The sequence below is a fragment of the Annulohypoxylon maeteangense genome (genome assembly GCF_022496945.1).
Source record: "Annulohypoxylon maeteangense strain CBS 123835 unplaced genomic scaffold GGS22scaffold_4, whole genome shotgun sequence".
NCBI classification, from domain to species: domain Eukaryota; kingdom Fungi; phylum Ascomycota; class Sordariomycetes; order Xylariales; family Hypoxylaceae; genus Annulohypoxylon; species Annulohypoxylon maeteangense.
The window spans coordinates 892,475-913,042 of record NW_025953251.1 but is presented as its reverse complement, the minus strand read 5'-3'; the positions used below and the strand labels follow the sequence as shown (position 1 = coordinate 913,042).

Below are 20,568 nucleotides of genomic sequence, written 5' to 3'. Positions count from 1 at the left end.
GTACGAGGTTAAGGAGTGGTTCGTTCTGATTAGAGTGCCTTAGGATAAGGAAGCCGTTTCTAGATAATCCTTTCGATATGCAGATACCTAAAGTTAAGTAGAAACCTTGATAATAGCCACAAGGAAGTCACTGGCTGCTGAGCTATGCACAGAGTTACACCTGTTGATTTTTTCGTAACGGGGGGGTTTTGTCATTATGATCGTGAATACCTAGGACCTATCGAATATGCCATGTATCATTTAGTACGCCTACGCCACCATATTCGGAAATAAACCACCGGCCCAAATCATGAATCTTCCGGATTCCCTAATCCTACAAAACCCTTCGCAGACCCCAATGCAATATGAATCGACTAATGTAGACGAGGAATGGCCTATGAGACCTCTCGTCAAAAGGACAATTAGAAAGTGTATTCGTACACATCTCGAACGTGAGATAGAATTTGCTCCAACATGACCCTGCTAACAATCTGAATGTAGGCATTCTAGTTATCGGTTGTATAAGCAGCTAATTTCGTTCTTCTGAAAATCATGAAAAGCGTCCTCTGATGCTAATACGCCGGCTCATTAGCGTAAGCATCAACAGTTGCCAAGCGGCAGATCACTTGCGCAACTTGGGTCTAGCAAGCATGTTAAGCCTGCTCAGACTGAGGCCGCCACTCTTCTTCTGGGGGCTCTTCTGGGGGCTGGGGGTACGAGGAGCTTTGCTCAGCTTTTTGGCCGGCGACTCGCGACCGAGTAATCGGGGCGCCACAACTGCGTGACCTTCGGCTGTCGGGTTCTTTCGCAACTTTTTGGGAGCGCGCTGATCGGCCTGCTCGTCTTCTTCCTCATCCCAATTGGCCCTATGCCGCTTCTTATTGGACATCCCATGAGGAATTCCGTGTCCAACGGGCGGGACGTCGTTCTCCTTGTTAGGAGACGCGATGGATGGCCGGGGGAAACTGCCTGGCATTTGGTTTGTGGGTAAAACTGAGTCACGGACGTGTCGAATACTGGCTTGACCGGCAGCACCCCCAAAGCCAGTGGGAGACGCACTGTCAAATCGGATAGTGTGATCACTACGGAAGGTGAAGGTTCCGGGCACAGATTCCGGGGGATTTGCGTCTTCAGCCATCTCAGTATCACCATTGATATCCCGACAGTACGCTGAAAGGTCTGGATATGTAACATCGCCCTGAGAAGTATTCTTGCTGGGGGTCTTGTCACGAGTGGAGGTGCCCGATTGGAATCGCACCATAGCCTTAGAACGAGGTATACTCGACTTCGTAGGGGTAAGTCCCACATTACGGTCCGTCTTTCGGACCGGTGCCGTAAGAGGAGCTTGGGGGAAGTCCTCGACTCCTTGATGAAGAGATGTCTTCGAAGGAGACGCCGCTAGCTGAGGAATTTGGGACTTCTGTCCATTAACCCGCTTATCCAGGAGCGATTTCAATCTATCAAGTCGACCCGGAGTCTGAACTTGGCCCAGATGTCCCACGTTGCTTGGTATCATAGCCTTCTTAAGGCTAGAGAGTCCCTTCTGGCTAGAAATTCTCGCGAGGCTAGCAAAGCTGGATTTGCTTGGAGTTCGACTGAGGTCTGCAAGGTCGGGCTTGCTCTGCGTTCGCATTAAGGTCTTGGCTGGTGTCTTTGTGCTAGCCGAGCGCGCGAGAGATGACTTCGTTGGAGTCATTAAGTTGTTAAGGTGAGAACGAGGAGCCGCTACAGGAACGGAATCCTTTCCACTACTCTTCGGACGAGGGATATTGCTACCATCTCGTGACGCGGGACGAAGTGTAGACACGTCATCTTCCAATTGCTGCTTAACCCTCTTGACGGGCGATGCAGGCTCCTCCCGTTTCTCGGGGGAGCTAGGGGCCAGGCGAGAGGATGATTTCTTCGATCGTAATGAATCAGGAGCATCGAGATCTGCCTTCGATCGAGCGCGCTTGAGACTGGGTTTCAAAGGGGTAGCAGGATCAATTGAGCGAAATGCGGACGGGTGATTCGCGATAGAATCCATCTTCTTGAATTCGGCCATGTGAGCAGCGCTAAAGCGACCAGCCTTTCCTATCGCCTGGCGAACTTTTCGCTGTTCAGCCTCTTGTTGCTTTTCCTGCTCTCGCTCGACAGCAAGTTCAGGTTTGAGTTTAGCCGCATCCTTACGAACATCACTCATCATCATCTTAGCAATAGGACTTAGGCCTGCATCTTTACCCATAGTGTAACGGAAGGTAAAATCAGCCGAGGGAACCGACACGGGTGTCTTGGAGGGTGTAGATTGGATAGCACCGGGCATACGGAGTGTCTTCTTATTATAGTCGATATCCGCGAAGCCTAAGTTCAAGCCGGACGATGGCGCGGCAGTAGTTGGGTGTACCTTGCTAGGATGCATTTCAGACATGGGAAGTTTAACAGGTGTGGCCACGGCCGGAGTAGCAGGCTTGGGAAGAGATTGGGGGATCGGAGAAGATACGATCGTATCAAGACGTCGACGGGGTCGTTCAGATTGTGAAATAGAAGTCTCGTTAAGCTCGGATACAGGATCCAGCTGAGGCGCCGGAGATGGCGTAGCCTTCTACAATTAAAAGCAGGAGTTAGTTTCGCATCTCAGTGCATGGTACAGCGTGACGATTGCGCAAAAGTCAACGCGGGTTGAGGCGGTGTGGGAATGAAGAAAAAAATGAAGACCTCTTGATGCAATGTTTACTTACTTTGGAGGCGCTTGCGAGGCGCGCAGAACGACGCGCCATTGTGAATCAATTCAGCGTCGCTACTAATGGGATGTAATTGAGAACAATGAGGATTGAATAAGTTCTCGTGAATGTGTATGGATCAAGTGTTATCGAGCAGGGAATATGCGGGTGTGTGTTAAGACGATGATGAAATTAAATGGAGGAAGGGTTGTGGGGGAAATGAAGAAAGAGGACCTTATGTCAGAGTTCCAGGTTGTTTACTTAGGAGAAAGTCAATAATATTTTTAGTCAAGTGCCCGTGTGCACGGTTATTTTATTTATGGAAGCGGTCTGGCCCTCTGTGGATCCGTGCACCACCGTAGCAACGAATCATATGTTCATGTTCTCAATAGGTACCCAGTATTTAAATCAGCAACATTAAATCGATGAAAACCTTATGACATAACCAATCATTTAATTTTTAATCGGATGTTAATTACTAAAGTACCTTTGTACATAGTGATATCATGATCAATGTTGAGTCTCGTCCGATCAGAACAACGATATTTTCCATACTATTCGACATGCTTGATATACTGGATGGATTATTGTTTCTAGGTTCTCTTCTCTTTTACCTAAGCGCCTATGTATCCTCATACGCGCCTACACATATCTGTATGGGCGTATAGACCCAGTAGCGGTGTACATACTTACTGCATGAAACATGTACTTACATAAGTCTACCCGTCCCGAGAGTCATCGTTCCCCTTCCCGTGCAGTTCCCCGAGTTTACCTTATCCAACGTTAACATAATAAATGGGGGAAACAAATCGAGCGTTCGAGGTTACTCAGCGCACACCAATCATAGATCACTTTCATACCGTTGCCCAGGTGAAATCTGCATTATGCACACAATCGGGGAATTTAGGGTTGCAATCGAAGTTGTCTTACGCCCTTTATAACGTCATAATCCGAGGTCGTTTACATATGCGCCCTGAAAATCTGATTACTTCAGCAAGTCTTCCATTCAACGTTTATCATCCAACTGCGGCATCAAATTCGACAAAACTAAGTTTACTATCATACTATATAAGGCCTAGATTCGCAGAAATGATATGCTCTCTATTTCATCCACCTAACCAAAATCTAGCTGTCAATACTGTATCAAATTGAACTACAATTCATACTTAATCAAGCCCCTCACTATGGCAGATATCAAACCCTACACCATCGCTATTGATGGTCAACGATTAAAGGACTTGAAAACGCGATTGTCTCTAGCCAAGTTTCCTGATGAGCTTGATGAAGCTGGGTGGGATAGTGAGTATATTTTCAAGACGTTAACTACCTACTTAATCATTTACGCCATCCAAGCAACATCCAACATTCAATACTAGGATTGTTTTCTCATCGCGATAACAACACTTACATGATCTGATGGCCCTTGGCACGCCGTCAATTAGCTATAACTAACTTCGATAACTTACAGTGGGTGCCCCTCTTACCGACGTAAAGAGACTGACGAAATATTGGCAAGAATCATATGACTGGAAGAAGGCAGAAGGTGACCTAAACAAAACACCTCAGTTCGTCACCGATATTCAATGTGACGGGTTTGACCCTCTTGCAATCCATTTCATTCATGTCCGTAGTAAGGTTCAGGGTGCCGTTCCCTTACTCTTCATTCACGGCTGGCCAGGTCATTTTGAAGAGGTTTTGAGGATCTTGAAGCCCCTGGTCGAAGGCGGTGATGGCGTCAAATACCCCGCGTTTGACATCGTCGCGCCGTCGTTGCCTAACTTTGGATTCTCCGAGGGACCGAAGAAGCGAGGTTTTGCAATGGAGCAATATGCCGAGACTATGAACAAGCTGATGTTAAAGTTGGGATACAAAGAATACGTTACACAAGGAGGTGAGCTATTGGCAAATCTGTTGACGGTACGAATATGAGTTCGTTGACATCGATACTAGGTGACTGGGGCTGTCATATCAGCAGATCTCTTGCACATTTATTTCCGAAGTACTGTAAGGCAACGCTCCTTAACTACGACTCCGCAGATCCTCCAGAATTCCTCAAAAACCCTATTCTGGCCCTTCAGCATGCCATAACGCCCTACAACTCGCGGGAGCAGCATGGCGTGGGCCGGTCCAACTGGTTCGAGAAGGAAGGCAAGGGTTACAACTTAGAGCAGTCCACCAAACCCCAGACTCTTGGCTACGGGCTGGCGGATAGTCCGGTAGCTTGTCTAGCCTGGATCTATGAGAAGCTCCACGATTGGACGGATTCGTATCCTTGGACGGACGACGAGATCCTTACTTGGGTCAGTATCTACTGGTTCAGTACTGCGGGTCCCGCCGCCAGTGTGAGAATCTACTACGAGACAGCCCACAACTTCGATGGCAGAAAGAACAAGATCGATCGCCAGAGGCTGAGAGAGTGGGCGCCTGTGAAGCTTGGTTTCAGCCATTTCCCCATGGATTTGCAGGTTCGGCCTAGCACATGGGTCCGAACGCTAGGTCCTGTGGTGTTCGAAAAGGAGCATAGTAGTGGCGGCCATTTTGCTGCCTGGGAGCGACCTGATGATATTGTGAATGATGTTCGGGAGATGTTTGGGAAAGGTGGGGGTGCCTTCGGTGTCGTAAAGGGGGTTACGGGGTATACTTCATGAAGCCACCATCTGAAATCAGATGGTGCGTTTCTTAGCCGAGCTCGACCGTAACCATTTGTCTTATATCGGTACCTATCTAAGGTATGTAGGTAGGCTATTCAACAAATTGCAGATTCGCATTAGTAATGATGAGTACTTCCACTTGGCAATACATCCATCTCATTTTGATGGTCATCTTTCAGCTAGAGATAAATGTCAGTCTGGTCAGTATAAAGTGAAAATTTTTCGAGGACTACTTTAAAATCTCTTCCCTCCTATGACGTGTAGCCATATAGCTTTACCTTGTCTTGTTTAGATACGTAAGATTCCGTGAAACTCCATCTACATTGACGATCAACTGCAAGAATCTATGCCAAACACATTGAAGATTGCCATTAAAGATGTAATTTATGCATAAGTGGAATTTAGACAAGTTGAGGTTGTCTCCTAATTGGCTATCTGGAGATCGTCGAGTCCACAAGAACCAGTTCTTTGGACGTGGGGGTTGGGGTTCTTCGCTCTGTCGCATCAAAAGCTGGTAATCTGATAACGTTAATTCGACAGGGCTCGAAGCTAATTCCAAGTTTCCGGAGAGGTGCGCATTTCTGGTCGTCGGTCTAACGACGAATCTGACATAGAATATTATACAGTATGAACTTTATATGATAGGTAAGGGTGTAGTTATTGTGAATTATGACAGGTGCAGGTGCGCGAATTACAGCAATGTGAATTTAAAACATCTCCGAGATGAGGATGTGCTTTCGCTGAGGCTTACTGAAACCTGATTATTAATAAAGCGCCACGAACTCGGAATTTTGAGTAACGTCAGCGAGGCAATGTGGTGACGGTGAACTGTGTGAACAAATGTCCGTCGTAAATCGCCAATGTCTCAGCTTGCAATATACCGTAGGGCTGGGCAGAGCAGCGAAATCGGCGACTAGCGAACGGCGGCGCGGGTTGTGAGCTTTAGCTGCAGACCTAGCCGGCATGGAGTGTGACATTGTAGGTTGTAACGCGTAAGGTCGAGGGATGGCAGACCGAGGAGAATATCTGGAAGGGCGCTAGAAGCTTTCTAGAAGGTGTTAGCCGACGGAACCGACGCCTCGAGATGATGTTGGCTGATCCGTTCCTGCGGATCTAACCAATGGAAAATTCTTGAGGTTACACATGGCGATGAGAGAGATCGCCCCGCCAATAATTGTTTCTTATTTACTATGTGTACAACATGAAATCTTGTGGAATATTAGAGTCATTGAGCCGTGTTGTGGTGCAATGCTTCTTAGGAACGGGTGAAGTCAAGCGTTAGGATAAATAATAAATGATACCTAGTAGGCTTAAGGTTGTAAATTGAAAATATTTCTGAAGTTATGGCTAGTTGTTGGTGATGCTATGGTACTATGTACATAGCGCACCCACAAAACCCCTGCTTTAAGTTCGCCTGAAAAGAAGAAAAAATTCCTAAAGCGGAACTGGCCGCCCTGGAAAGGACTTTCATTGGCCCGCAGCTCGCCTGGACCTACCCGGGCCAACCATAGTCTGTACTTTCTTCCCACTTTACTTCCATTTAGCTTCTAGAACCCTGTCTCCTCGGAGATGCTACAGTTAAATCATCGATCTTCGTTCTCCACAATTCGACCGTTCCTCTTCAGTCTGTTCAGAGAGAAAAAGTCAATGATCTGCTTTGTGACCGGCATGGTTTTTCCAGGGTCGCACATCCTAAAAGGTCTGCCGGCCTATGCGATACTACCTTTTCCACGGTACACGGGAATGTATTGGCACAAAAGTCCAATGGCTTACACTCATGTGCACACACCACGACGCCTCACAACGATGATATACTACATGATCCCGTTTCGTCATAATCGAAATACTAGCATTGTGGAATATGAGATCAACCGCGCTAGGATCAAGCTATCAGCCTCACAGCTATCCGGGATTCTAGAATGCATAGAAGCAAGAACGAGGCCACCTCGATACCTTCCCGTGGGTTTGAAAAGCCCTGTCTTTGAATTGTATGCGTAGCTTGAAAACGCTGGAAATACTGTAGGTGATGACGAATCAACGAATGTGATTAAGAGTATTCATTGTTCAGGTGACCACGAAGAAAATTTCTAGTCTGAGCGGAGACGCTTAGTGCTTTTTCAGGAGATTGAGAGAATCCATAGGGCTGGTTGTTAGTTCCCTTCCTCTCCATATATTTCGATACGATGGAAACGTTGGTGGGTAGGCCGTTCTCGGCCTCCGACATGACATCTTGGCCTCCTCCACCGGAGTCACCGACATTTTAGCATCGTCATGTTGACCGTCGAACTCTCTTAGTCCTCCGCTATTGGTGAGCCATCCGACTCACTTATAAGATACCGGGGATCTGGCAACCAACGCATCCCGCTGGAATTCCTCCACGTTCACCTGGCTGCTGACCCTCACTTATGCCCCAGTCTTGCCAGCTTGCCCATCCTCGTCATGGAGTAGTGCTGCAGGCTCTTCCCCGGATTTCCAAATATCTCACGTAAATGGTCAGGAGCACAGCAATGACTACATCTTACATCAGGGTCTTTCGAGACGGTCGTCCCTATTCGGGAACTAAAAGTGGTTGCGAGAGAAATTTTGAGACAAAAGTTATGTATGATCAGACGCTGCAGGACTATCTCCGATCAGGACGATAAAGCTCGAGCTGTGATTATCAGCTGAATATTTTGGAAAGAATAATTCCAACCCAGGTAGGGTTACACAGTCCAATTTATCATGCGGCGATCACCTTAATATATGCCACATGTAGTCGGGTTCAAATACAGGTGCTCTACTTCACCCAGTTCGCCTTAAACGAAACCGTTCCAAGATGCTTTTCAAGCAATTTAGTAAAAAGTGTAGAGTATCATAAAATTTTGAACCCACTACCTACCTATGTATGTACTAAGCTTGCCATCACGACGGATTCGTAACAATATCTGTTTATAGCTAGGGGCTCTCGTCTATAACTACCCACAAAAGCTAGCATATGATGTTTAACTTAGACTCGTCATTCAACTGCGAGGCTATGCATGCTTTAGTTGTCTGATATACACAAGTTCATCACTAGAACTATCTGACGTTAAAGAGCCGTATAATAACAACCTAAGTTTTCATTCTAATAGATGGAGCCGCATTCCGGAGACAAGGACAACAATGATGAAATCGGGGATTAAACCACCTAGGACTCTGAGTTAAGCAGACCGAGCGGTGCGTTGGAAAAAGTGTTGTACCAGACACATCCAATTAAGCAAGTCGGATATTGAACTGCGCAGCTGCGGTCCGGGTCGACAGCCGGGAAGGTCCGGTTATGCTTACATCAGGGTGCCTCGCACTTTCAAGTTTTCCTCATCCCGTTTCGAAACCGTGAAAACTGGGTAGCCCGGTCTACATAGTGTGTATACTTCATTCGTATGAGATGACTTGACCGAAAGTAGGCTGGGGTGCTTTGTTAGCTACATCTTTAGGTACCGAGTCTACCTTGCTCTTAAAACGACAGGCATCCCACAATCCATCCACATCCCACCTACCTCCAGGCTAGCAGGCTAGTACTAAGCTTGAGCTCCCCTGCACCTACCTTACCTCCTCCAGCTACCTAGGAAGCACTTGCATGCAAGCAACTGCGACTGAGCGGAACCCGAACATGCTTCTTTAATGAAAACCTACCATCATCCTTTACAACCCTTTCTCACGGTCTCAATAACCAGACTCCTCACAAGATTCATAACACTCCACTTTCATCATCTTTTCCTGCTCCCGTTCTTCTTTCAATAGAATATTCCGTCTAATTTTGATTAGCATTCTCTATCGTTATTTGTCCGTTTTGCTGCAGTTCAATCCGTTGTGATCCACTCCGGCGTCTTCAGTTGAACAACCGTCTAAGAGACCCGTTTTCTCTCTCTCCAGTTCCGCGCTACAGTGAATTCAACCAACCTCACACTATCCTCTCAACGTTTACGCTCTGTCCCGCAGTACCTACCGCATGCCTACAGGTAAATTATCTTACGGATCTTAGGTGGTATTGGCATTGTGAGCCTATACTGGGTACTCGAGGCAGCATAAGCTTTCTCTTCCATAATTCGCCTAGATCAGATACCCCAGAGGCAACTCAAAACGTCCCATCCAACGCTGGCCACCAGTAACCTGATAGTTCTGTCGTGTTCTTGACCAGGGGGGCTTACGTGGGTAGTACATCAAGTATAACAGTACCGACACGGAACGCACGACGACTAAATAGGAGCCGGACCAACTGAAGGTCGGCAATCATTGGACTAAGCGACGATATTCAGTCCTCCATCAACCACCGCACGACTAGTACCTGCTAGTAAGACTGGATTCCGCACCGTCCAATTCCTATACAGAAAGGGAAAGGGAAAAAAGTCTTCCCACCTTCCAAGAGTCTTGGTACCTCTTTTGCCATCTACTACAGTAGCTGAGATCCTCTTAATCGACAAGCCACCGAAACTAACCAACCCGGGTTGCCTTTCTGATTTCAATTACATAAAACCAAAGCAGCCTTTTTCTCCTTACCTTTACTTCACCACAACACTTGTCACCCCTCTATACTACTCGTTGCCTCTGTGTATTTTCACTGTTACTCTACCTGACTGTCAACCCTAAAGTCGCCTGGATCATCCCTATCTCACTGAGTTTCGACTGTATATTCTTGTCCCCATCTGTCGGATCCCGTTTCCCCAGATTATGTACTGATTAGCGCTGCATGCGCGCGTTTGACTGCCGAACGACGCTTCTTTACCTTTCCCTATACCAGGGCACTCGGCAATAATCTAGAACCACACTTACTAAACAACATTCTTCCATCTAAGCCACAGACAACTATATCGACAAGATCTATTAGGGAAGACCGGTAACCAATCTTCACATAGTATCTAGTATCTTCCTTGTCTACCAAGACTTCATCTGAGAGGCGTTTGCCGCCGCGCGGCAATCGTCTCCTGTATTTGACATTGTCATGTCAGACAAGATGTCTATCGACAAGAAAGAACACTCAAAAGACGAATCAGACGAGTCCATCGGTTCGAGTCCTGAGAATGACATTGGACCATTGCTTCCGCCGGAAAACCAGCCTGCTAAACGCAAAGGAGGACGAAAACCCGTAAGTTTGCCTATCATTGATTCTATTCATGGACATATCCTACTTAACTGGGTTGCGACCACTTGCGCCGCACTCAAGGTAAAGGATATGTTGAAACTAGGTTTGCAAGCTGACACCGAGCAAAGATCTATGCTACTTCAGAAGAACGGAAGCAGAGAAACCGCCAGGCGCAAGCAGCGTTCAGAGAGCGCCGAACGGAATATATTAAGCAGCTCGAAGAAACGATCAAAGCCCACGAATCGAACCTCGCCAGTCTACAGGCTGCTCATCGTAGCGCTGCAGACGAATGCCTAATGCTTAGATATAAGAACTCTCTTCTTGAACGAATTCTCCTTGAAAAAGGTAAATCATTACTTTGTTAAGCATTGTATAATAAGCATCGACTTATACCATTTAGGTATTGACGTCCAAGCTGAGCTTCATGCCAAAACCGGCAGTCCAAATCTTGGTCCAACTCATATGCCCCAGAACATGGTGCAGCCACCTCCGATGCCGCGAGCGATCCTCAACAGGCACCATCACGCACGCAGATCCGCTTCCAGCATCGCCCCCAAGCTCGAGCCTGGTGTCACCTCTTTACCCCAGCCTACGGGTGTACAACAGAATATAGCCTCGCCCAAGACGCGGCCGACCCCCCCTTCTCATGCGGCTTCTCCTACTAATCCTACACCACCTTTTGGTAACCAAACAACAGCATCTCCTGCCCCTTCAGATCATACGAACATGCGCACGACGATCCCCCCACCGATGAAGCCACAGTTGGCACCGATGCCAGGAATGGCAGTCGCAGCGCGACAGCAAATGATGCAACAGCATGCTGCTGCTGGTCCTCGGCCGACGTCATTTTATCCGACGCCGTCGTTCCAGAATCATTTCCAACAGCTCGGCAAGCTGACCCGTTTCCTTTGTATTTAATAGAACTTTGTCGTCCTATGGTTAACCCGTGAGTACAGAACAGGAGTACGACGCGCCGACCGATATGATGGACGAACCCGAACCGGACACTCCCGGTCCTGGCCCCTATCCTTCGGCTTTCCAAGTTCCCCAGCAGCACGGCATATCTGTGCAGCCAACAACGACAGGACCCCCAGGCCAACCATCGATGGTATCTGGGGGGCAGGGCAACCAAGCGCAAAGCCAAGCACAAGGCCAAGGTTATCCAAGTATGACTCAATTACTAGATCCGGCCTTAGACTGGGACCCGTTTGGTCTCAGCGCATCAATGGCCTTTCCGACGCAGTTTTCCTTCGATACAAGCAATATGAGGTAACAATACGAACCGGAGCAATAGACTCGAAGTGATACGAATGGCGTTGGAGATTAAAAGGGGCACAGGAGGACGGGAGAAAAATATTGGCGGAAGGGATGCTACGAATCACGATGAAGGGGATGAAGACACATCCCCAACTCACGAGATTACGCCTATGAGCTGTCGGCATCGAGCCGGGCGGAGTTTTCGTACGAGGTGCCAATGATGATCGAATTCGACAGAAAGCGAGCGCTATATTCTTCCCCGTGATTTATCTCGAAACATTTGGCAGGAAGGCAACCAGCATTTTATACCCATGGCAGGCGGTCGGCTTCTGGTCTCGATAAACCCTGAACTAGCGAGTTCTCATGGCAATTGCAGCATTTCGGCGGACGGGGAAAAAGTTATGATTTGGTACAATGGCTCATCAAAACGATTATACAACAGGGTGTACAGGATCCCAATATCCACAATACCTAACAGGAGTTCAAGGAAATTTTTATTTTATTTTTTCTCCAAAAAAAAGTCGTGACGTTAAAGCTCAAAATAGCACCGAGCCGCGGAAAGCACGATCCAATTGCCCCCAGAAAGACGATACGCCCCCCTTATTTCATCCGAACATACTCTATTTGGGTATATCATTCAGAAACTCCAAGGTACTGGTGTATATATGATTGATTTAAGATGAGCTACCTAAGGTTGTACTATCCGGTTGTGAAACTAAATGAAGCTATACAGGATTCTTCATGTTTCGATTGCCAAGAGCTACCTAATCCTGTACACATGTAGTGGCAAATGAGAAGACATATTCAAACGAGGGAGGGTGAATTAAAAAAAAACATAATTTGATGATGATCTATCACTTAAAAGAGGCATGAGCCTACGTACATCTTACAAATACAGGTCCAGATATACGACCGAAAGAACATTTCCTCGGAGGCAGGGTATTCTAGGTACTAGTGACGCTGGATTGGCGAAGCAGTACGGATTAAGCATGTGCTGCATGTACTCATATAAATTGCATGTAAATTGTGATGTCAAGTTTCACCGCAGGACTTGGTATATTATTTGCATGCATTTCGACCTCTGCCCCTCTTCACTTCTTGACCTAGTAAAATTATAACGGACTTGATGAAGAAGGAGGATTTGTTAATTGACGGTAGGTATTAATGTATGCCCGTTCGAATATTTCAATATTTCTATCGAATATGCAGGTTGGCCAATCCCGGTCAAAGGCCGAGGGGTAACCGATCACGGAGGGGCGCAACTATGGATTTTTTCCTTCTTCAAACGTTCAATATACATTTTTCTATTTTTCTGTTTCAAACGGTATATCCCTTACTCAATCTCTGTTACGGTAAGGGTTTAGTCGAATGGGCGGGGCTCTTAGACGGACGGTAGGAACCACTAGAGAGGGGAAGGAGGGGTTACTGGGTTGCTGTAGCCTGTATGATCGATCCACTAACACGCTTGGGACTACCAAGGCAGGAAGTCGGACCCGCGTGCCCAGGTGCACTGTTCGCAAGATGATTAAGGGTCAGGAAGGGTCAGGGCGGTCGATTCCGCTAGTTGGCTGCCGTTCGACCCGGTCGCGGTTGTCGGTCAAAAAACTCGGGGATCCAGATCAGATTAGATCGTGCGATTGGTCCAATTCGCTTTAACTTTCAGATTTCTCCCGCAAGGGTTTCCTCATTTCCTCCCCTGGGCTAGAGCGGTCTCATGGGTCTCTGTTTGGTGTCGTGGGAGTTCGTCGTAGGTTCGTTCCTTTTAGTATGGCTACTATGTTCGTAGTAGAAAGACCACGAATATCGACCATCACCAAGTACAGATGGGTTCAAGTCTCGATCGTCGACATCCTGCTTTGCTGTGATGTGATGTGATGAGGCCGGACCTTGAGAGAAACTATCCGGATATCTGGTGGGTTCACAAGAAATGCCAAGACAACGAGGTGTTCGGTGGGGGTGATGCTAGCTCGGTCAGAGGCGATGGCTGGTCGGTCGGGCTTTTAGTGGTCTGGATGTCGTTGCACCGCGTATTGGTGCGGAGTCGGAGTCGTCTTCCTATGTGGAGTCGGCATCCATCACAGCTTATCCCTCTTCCATCCCTCCATTCACCCATCCCGCTATTGAAAACTTTAGGAACAACTCAGCCGAACCCCCTTCTCATTCCTAGAACATCCAGCATTGGGATCCGCTTAAGCCCTGGATAGGTAGGGAAAGCCAAGTCAAGATCCTCGGTCAGGCCTTCCGCATGAAGGGCAATATCTGCCAAGTAGTCCGAGTGGTTCCAGATAGGACCCTGCCAGCATACGTATGTATATGTCGCGTGATCCTAAGATGCTGACTTCCCGAACACGAATCTAACGAAAGACGGTGAACTAAACCCACGTCACCTAACAGTGCATCTCATTACTCCTTTGCTGATTCCGAATTATTGAGTATCGTGGAGTTGAAGGTCACCGGGTACCATGGTCTTTCAATCTGCTTGGCTGCTGTTTTCGAGTGGCGTCGCAGAGTATTGACTCGTTCGAGGTCACGATGATCACGATCCTTCTGGATTGACGGGCTTCGGTCTCGGAACCTTTGTGCGTCCTGTGTGACCCGTCCCTCATAGATCCCGCCTCTTTCACCATTGGATTAAGCCAGTTTTCCTCCCACCAACTCTTTAAGTCCAGCTAACCCGATATCTTCATCCTTTCGTAACAATAACTTAAGAACAACTCGTTTCGGACCGCCATTAGTCGTAACTTTCTCTCCGTTGGATTGAGTCCTGGTGCGGCCGACGGCGGGTTACCTAATATGATAATGCATATACGTTGAGTCTCCAAGTCAAAGGCAAGGGACAGTAATCGTGACCAACGCCTCACTCGGGGCAGAAGATCAATCGGGTCTCGAGTAGCCAAGAACAATGCATCTTATCGACAGCGAAGCGTAATAGAGAGAAAACAATTAGTGATGACCGCCGAGGGACACTTGTCCCGATCGCAGCCGGCGAACCATGGGGATGGATGAATTATTAATATTTCCCCCCTATTGTATAAGTCGATACACTGGTATCAAACAGATCAAGTAGGAAATATAGCGGATCCTTTCAACAACGTCTTCGCTTTTTGAAGAGTTGACGGGAGCTTCCAGGGACGGCCGGCAAACTGATAAAAAGAGAGCACATTTTCAAATTCTTTCGGATTCGGTTGCAGAGTATTTATTTGGATGGGTGGTTACCTGTGGCTGGCTTATCTCTGGCGTCCGTGTATTTGTCGGTATGATAGGGAGAACCAGAGATAAGGAAGCCATTATTAACAGAATCAAAATCCCTCCCACGATACCCCACGATCTAACGTGTTACGAGGTATCTTTTTTTCTATTTACAGTCGTTGCGACGGCTTTCCCGGCGCACCGTCTTGCATAACGTCATTCCGCTACGCGAATGCCGTGGTCTTGAAGAAAATAAGTTACATAAAGGTTAAGTAAGATATAGCTTCCGGACCCTGCTCGAGGACAAGTACCAACACAGAGACCCCGTCTAGCCTCTCTCGCTAAGCCTATCAGATTGCTCCTATTAAAGCTTTCTTCCCATTCTTGCCATTCTTCCCAGGGGATGATCGCCTCAGCTGCGGACCCTGCCAGCTTCATTCGGTCTGCCGACGGTTTCCTCGGAAATACAAAGTACGTCTCCTGGATCACGACATAGCAAAGCCTAGTCGCCTGCTCACCTTCTCATACGCGGACTGAGAATAGGCCATCGCGAGTAAACGTAATAAATTCTCGAGATGAGAACCACATAATAGGAGCCTAAGGTCAAAGTTGTCCTATGTCGCACTGTCGTTTGTTCATAATACTTATCTTTCTACATATAATGAAAACTCGCTACGGGTTCGACAGCCTATCAGTCCTGAATATAGATAAGTTATCAAGACTCGGGATTGCCGTCGCTTCTATATCTTATCAGAGGCTATCCAGACCGCTACATTCACGTGTTGCTCAGTTTGGCAGTTTATAGACACCGCCTTATGAGAACCCCTGGAGTTGAGTATTCGCAATTGACCAAGATCATCGAACGTCCCTTCTTATATATATTCGTCTCAGCCGCCACGGAATGAGTTGCCCATGGAAATAATATCCAATGAGATCTCAAGATTTGGTTACAATGTTATCACTCCTTCCAGGATAGATACCTAGGTAGATAAAGGATGACCTCGCCCACTCTATCCACGATATATATTCACGGTACCACCTACCTGTTGGTGGCTTGAAATAGCGGGAAATATATTCTGGTCGCTGCTCTTGCGATAAATGAAATGGCAAGCATAAATTAAAGATACCCCTTGACCCCGGCCGGATTGAATCCAATGTTACACTTGCTTGATAAGACCTTGATCGTTAGGTAGCACCTAGGTGAGACCTGCGTGTCAGTGGCTTGACTCCGAGTACCTATGCGCAGGCCTATCTAAAACACCGTCGATGTCTAGGTAAAATCAAAGAAGCGCCTTGGATAGAATATAGCGACCTTAGGAGTCAAATAGGTAATTGGCGCCTCTAGATCAAAATAGGAGGGTTGCGATAATCGTATATCGCTAACGGAAAACTTGTAGATAGTCGTGGATAACCCATCTAATGTGTGTCTCGGAGAAGAGTCCGTTTTGAACACAATTGGATGAGAGCTCAAAGAGCACTGTTTCGACAGGGCTTCATCGAAGCTTAATAGTTATTACCTTCAAAGAGAGTTAGTAAAGTTTTACTCATGAGGTAGCCTTTGTGAGAAACGGGTAGACGAAAGCAGGCATACGAAGCTCGAAGTGCCTAGGATAGTAGGTAGGATAATGAAATCTACTTATGCAGTCTCAAGATATGCCGGCTTGTCAAGACCCAATTAGAAGCATGACGCTGTACCTGGGTTCAATATTATGTAGGTACAGCGATAAGGAGATTAGATATCGATAATTGATAATAAAACATTATGTATGATAAAAGGTATCCATCGAAGCTGCCGCATGGTCCAGGTGTAAGCAAGCGCTATGAGATCATCGAGATGTACATATCTCGGTATGCAAGTGATGCAATTGTGGGATCCGGGGAAGATCTTGGCTTATATGGATCCGTGCAAGGGAATTCGACGTAATTGCTGATTAGATTGGATCATAAATTCATCGTTTTGGGAATCAACAAACAGCCGATAGTCTTTGGGATCGTCTATAGCGTCCTCAAGCTTTGCTAATTATCAAGACGGATATAGGTAAAGTTGACGTAAAGCTCAATCTTTAAGCTGAATTAAAGTTGTATAGTTGTATGTACATATAGATGCGTAGTGTACGGTTTAATGATATAAACGTATAAATGCATGTTCTTGGCGCTAACAGATCTCGAACCCTACCTGCGGAGATTGCTGACTCATCAGCGCACTAAACGCTGCCAATTGCAAAACAAAAATGCTCACAGAATTATTCTCCCGTTCCGCTTAAGCGAGTTTGGGCAAATCAGAAAAAAAGAGTTAGGTGGGTTTCCGAGCCAAGGAAAGTTCGACCACCGCAAAGTAGGAGCCCGCAAGAGCCCACAAGGCCCATCCTCTCACACACAATCAACTGCAACCGCACTTCACCAATTCTAAACCTTCTAAACCCAACCTTACCCTTAACCTCATCCACCTCATCAACGCCGCAGATTTTGACGAGATATTTATACATAAGGATATGACCTGCTAGGCCATATCCTTTTCCCCCTCGTTGCATATTCTCCATTGATCCGACTGTCGTTTCCACAGCTCCGCCTTGCTGAAAGGCGATTCAATTGGCGACACCATGTCGACGGTCGCCTCCAAGGTACGTCTCCGCTCCAGATTACGCATCTCTGCTTGGTCGCCTCCATCTTCCCTCCCCAAACTTCCTGTCGCCTGCCGCAGTTTTCTTTGCCATCATGCCCCAATTCAGCTTTTATTCCGTGACTATAAAGCTAACTATTTAATTCTCTAGAACCTTTTCGCCCTCCTCGGTATGTCGCCTCGTCGAACATCCGCTCTCGGTGAAAATTTTCGCTATGCGGGAACCGTTGTTTGCTAACCTCGATCAACACATACAGGTAACGACGTGGAGGGAGATGAAGTGCCATCAGGCCCTGTGAAGACGGTCGACAAGACCACGATGCGCAGCACCAAGCGCAACGCCGAGCCCCAAGGCCCCGCCGCGAAGCCAGCTACCAACACCGGAGCTCGTCGTGCTGGTCCTGGAGGCAACGAGGGAGGTGAGTGTCACATGCACCTAACGGGGTTTTATTTTATTCAGCTCCACACCTACCACTCCCTTCCCCTCAATTATATGATCTATACCCATTTATACGGTTATTTCCATATTTCACCTGACTAACTGGACGTTAATCTAGCCTACCGCGACCGCAATGCTGGTGCTGCCAACAACTACCGTAAGTCTACGGACGAAGCCCCACGAGGCGGTTCCCGAGGTGGTCGTGATGCCCGTGTGAGAGGAGGTAAGACCTGAAATTATACACCATTGTTTATATCGAGTATATGCTAATTTGCCGAAATAGGTCGCGGCGGCCGATTCCCTCGTGATCGTGACGACCGACATACCAAGGGTGCTGCAACGTACGTATATCAAAATTGAAATACCATCCTCTACTTCTATGTTCTAACCATTTAAATAGTGGCTCCGATAAGCAGGCCGCCCAATCATGGGGTGCCACAGAAGGCAATGCCGAGCAGAAGGACGAGCAGGCTGGAGAGGAGATCGCTCAGTCAGAACTGAAGGAATCTACAGCCGAGGATGCTCAAGAGGCTCCCGCTACTCCAGCTGAGCCCGAGGACAAGCACGTCTCCTATGCCGACTACCTCGCGCAACAAGCCGAGAAGAAGCTCGCTCTTGGCGAATCTCTTGAAATCCGCAAGCCTAACGAGGGCAGCAAGGCTGATAAGAAGTGGGCCAACGCCAAGGCTCTCACCAAGGAAGAAGACGATGACTTCATCTCTGGCACCGCCGGTAAGGTCAAGCGCGAGCGTGAGCGCAAGGCCAAGCAGCTTGTCGAGATTGACCAGCGATACGTTGAACCCGAGCGTACCCGAGGCGGACGCGGCGGACGTGGAGGCACCCGTGGTGGTGCACCCAGGGGTGAGGGCCGTGGCCGCGGTGGACGAGGCCGAGGCGAATCTCGTGGTGACTTCCGTGGTGGACGTGGCGGCGGCCGCGAGAACAACTCCTCGTTCGCCCTGAGCTCGGACGCCTTCCCCAGCCTGGGTGCTTAAAAGCACAGAATGCTTCCTAAGACCTGCAGTAGAGAGTACACCATGTCTATTATGCAGCTTAGGTTTTCGGTGATTTGGTATTCTCAGGGAATCCAGTATAGCCAATGGGGCTTACCAGTCGGGAAAACCTTCTGGCTATGAATATCCTGAGGATCGTATGATTTTCTCGTTATTCCGAATCAACAAAAGTTTCTTTCATATTCAAGCATGGTGTGCAAAATGGCTGGCCGCTAGGAGCAGGTGTAAGGGTCTCCATGGCGGCTATATCAATGGCTTGTATTTGGTAAAGGTCTCGGCCGCTTCGCGATTGCTAGTAATTTCTTCCTTAATTCCACCTTTCCTGTGATTGTCTACCGTGATCCTTGAACCCCCAGGTTTCTTTTTACAATTTGTCTTCAAGCTGAGTTATCAACAGGGACATTGTATTTATACTATCATGGCTTTCAGGTAATGTTCGTCCAACCCCTATCTTTGTTTGTCCATGGATTATCCTGTATAATGTTGTTGTTTTGTTATTTCAACTACTATTGTGTTTCACAACTACGCATTTCTTTATCAACAGATCTCGTTTTATTTTGTATAAAATACCTACTCTATGCTACATTCTCAACCGGATTTTAGAGCATCACATTAGGTAAGCCTACACACATATTCGTGTGTATCTTCTTATATTCTTACTTTAATACTCCTATCTGTTCGTCTTCTCGCTCAAGACACAATGAATTTCTTCGGATCATTCTTCTACTCTTCCGCTCTCTCCGCTCCTTCTTCCCCCTACTTTCCCTCTCCCCCTCCTTCCCCTCCCTCCCTGACCAACCTCCCGTCCCCCACCGAAGAGCTCTGCGACCGCTGCTACCGCATCCGCTACAGGGCCTTCCGGCCCGAACCCCTGGACCCGAGCAACCGGTCGCACTGCGCCAACTGCTTGAATCCGCTCGGTTTGATGGCGAGGAGGGATAGCCTCGGCGGTAGCTGGTCTGAGGTCGGGAGTAGCTCTGGTGAGAGCTGGGTTGATGTTGCGGAGGAGGTGGGGACGCGTGATTTGGGGGAGTCTACTTGGACTCTTGTTTCTGAGTCTGAGTTGTATTCTTCTGGTGATGAGCGGAAGGAGGTGAAGGGGCGGAAGAAGGGGGGTGGTGGTAAGGAGAAGGAGAAAAAGGTAGGTGATGGTAAGGAGAAACAGAGAGATGATGGTAAGGAGCGCAAAGAAGGCACGGGGGGCCAGCCCCCGAAGGTCAGAAAGTTGAAGCCTCGTCCCAGTCCTGCTGTTTATGCGGCGAGGAAGGAGCAGGCTGTTTCTGCTGCTCCTGAGAAGGATGGGAAGAAGGAGGAGGAGGTCAAGAAGGAGGGGGAGGAGAAGAGTGAAGAGGAGAAGAAGTAGGGGGGTGAGGAGATGGTCTCGTTCGATCGTTTGCGCTTCGGCGCTTGTTGTCTAGACGAGCGGTGTTCAGAGTACGAGGTTGGATGATGTTGAATGGGGGCCTGAGCCGAGAAGTAGGTTTTCTACCTTGTACTAACCTAAGTACTTATCCAGGTAAGCCCAATGTCCCCAATGATGTGAAAATCCCATGTTATGCCTTACCTGGATATATTGAATATGCATAGGTAGGGTGAATAGCTGCGAGCTGGATCTTGCTTTCC

At 47.7% G+C, this 20,568-nt stretch overlaps 5 protein-coding genes across 5 annotated transcripts; 4 read left to right on the top strand and 1 right to left on the bottom strand.

The window, feature by feature from the left end:
- Positions 1-167: 167 nt before the first annotated feature.
- On the bottom strand, positions 168-2,928 carry GGS22DRAFT_156775 (uncharacterized protein). Its single transcript, XM_047960417.1, has 2 exons — positions 2,697-2,928; positions 168-2,560 (listed from the first exon to the last, which is right to left on the bottom strand). Exons 1-2 carry the CDS (start codon positions 2,733-2,735, stop codon positions 602-604), a joined length of 1,998 nt encoding a protein of 665 aa, XP_047821160.1. The 5' UTR covers positions 2,736-2,928; the 3' UTR covers positions 168-601.
- Positions 2,929-3,466: 538 nt separating this feature from the next.
- GGS22DRAFT_107780 (alpha/beta-hydrolase) lies at positions 3,467-5,542 on the top strand. Its single transcript, XM_047957854.1, has 3 exons — positions 3,467-3,977; positions 4,147-4,569; positions 4,629-5,542. Exons 1-3 carry the CDS (start codon positions 3,863-3,865, stop codon positions 5,324-5,326), a joined length of 1,236 nt encoding a protein of 411 aa, XP_047821159.1. The 5' UTR covers positions 3,467-3,862; the 3' UTR covers positions 5,327-5,542.
- A 4,756-nt stretch (positions 5,543-10,298) lies between these two features.
- GGS22DRAFT_198669 (uncharacterized protein) lies at positions 10,299-12,002 on the top strand (the record flags this gene model as incomplete). The annotated part of the gene is made up of 4 exons (XM_047966164.1): positions 10,299-10,430; positions 10,556-10,772; positions 10,828-11,328; positions 11,384-12,002. The coding sequence occupies 4 exons, from the start codon at positions 10,299-10,301 to the stop codon at positions 11,698-11,700; spliced, it is 1,167 nt and encodes a 388-aa protein (XP_047821158.1). The 3' UTR covers positions 11,701-12,002.
- A 5,090-nt stretch (positions 12,003-17,092) lies between these two features.
- GGS22DRAFT_156763 (uncharacterized protein) lies at positions 17,093-19,541 on the top strand. The gene is made up of 6 exons (XM_047960416.1): positions 17,093-17,494; positions 17,645-17,663; positions 17,751-17,912; positions 18,051-18,155; positions 18,216-18,273; positions 18,333-19,541. The coding sequence occupies exons 1-6, from the start codon at positions 17,474-17,476 to the stop codon at positions 18,925-18,927; spliced, it is 960 nt and encodes a 319-aa protein (XP_047821157.1). The 5' UTR covers positions 17,093-17,473; the 3' UTR covers positions 18,928-19,541.
- On the top strand, positions 19,438-20,520 carry GGS22DRAFT_198663 (uncharacterized protein). Its single transcript, XM_047966163.1, has one exon. It carries the CDS (start codon positions 19,646-19,648, stop codon positions 20,306-20,308), a length of 663 nt encoding a protein of 220 aa, XP_047821156.1. The 5' UTR covers positions 19,438-19,645; the 3' UTR covers positions 20,309-20,520.
- Positions 20,521-20,568: the final 48 nt, after the last annotated feature.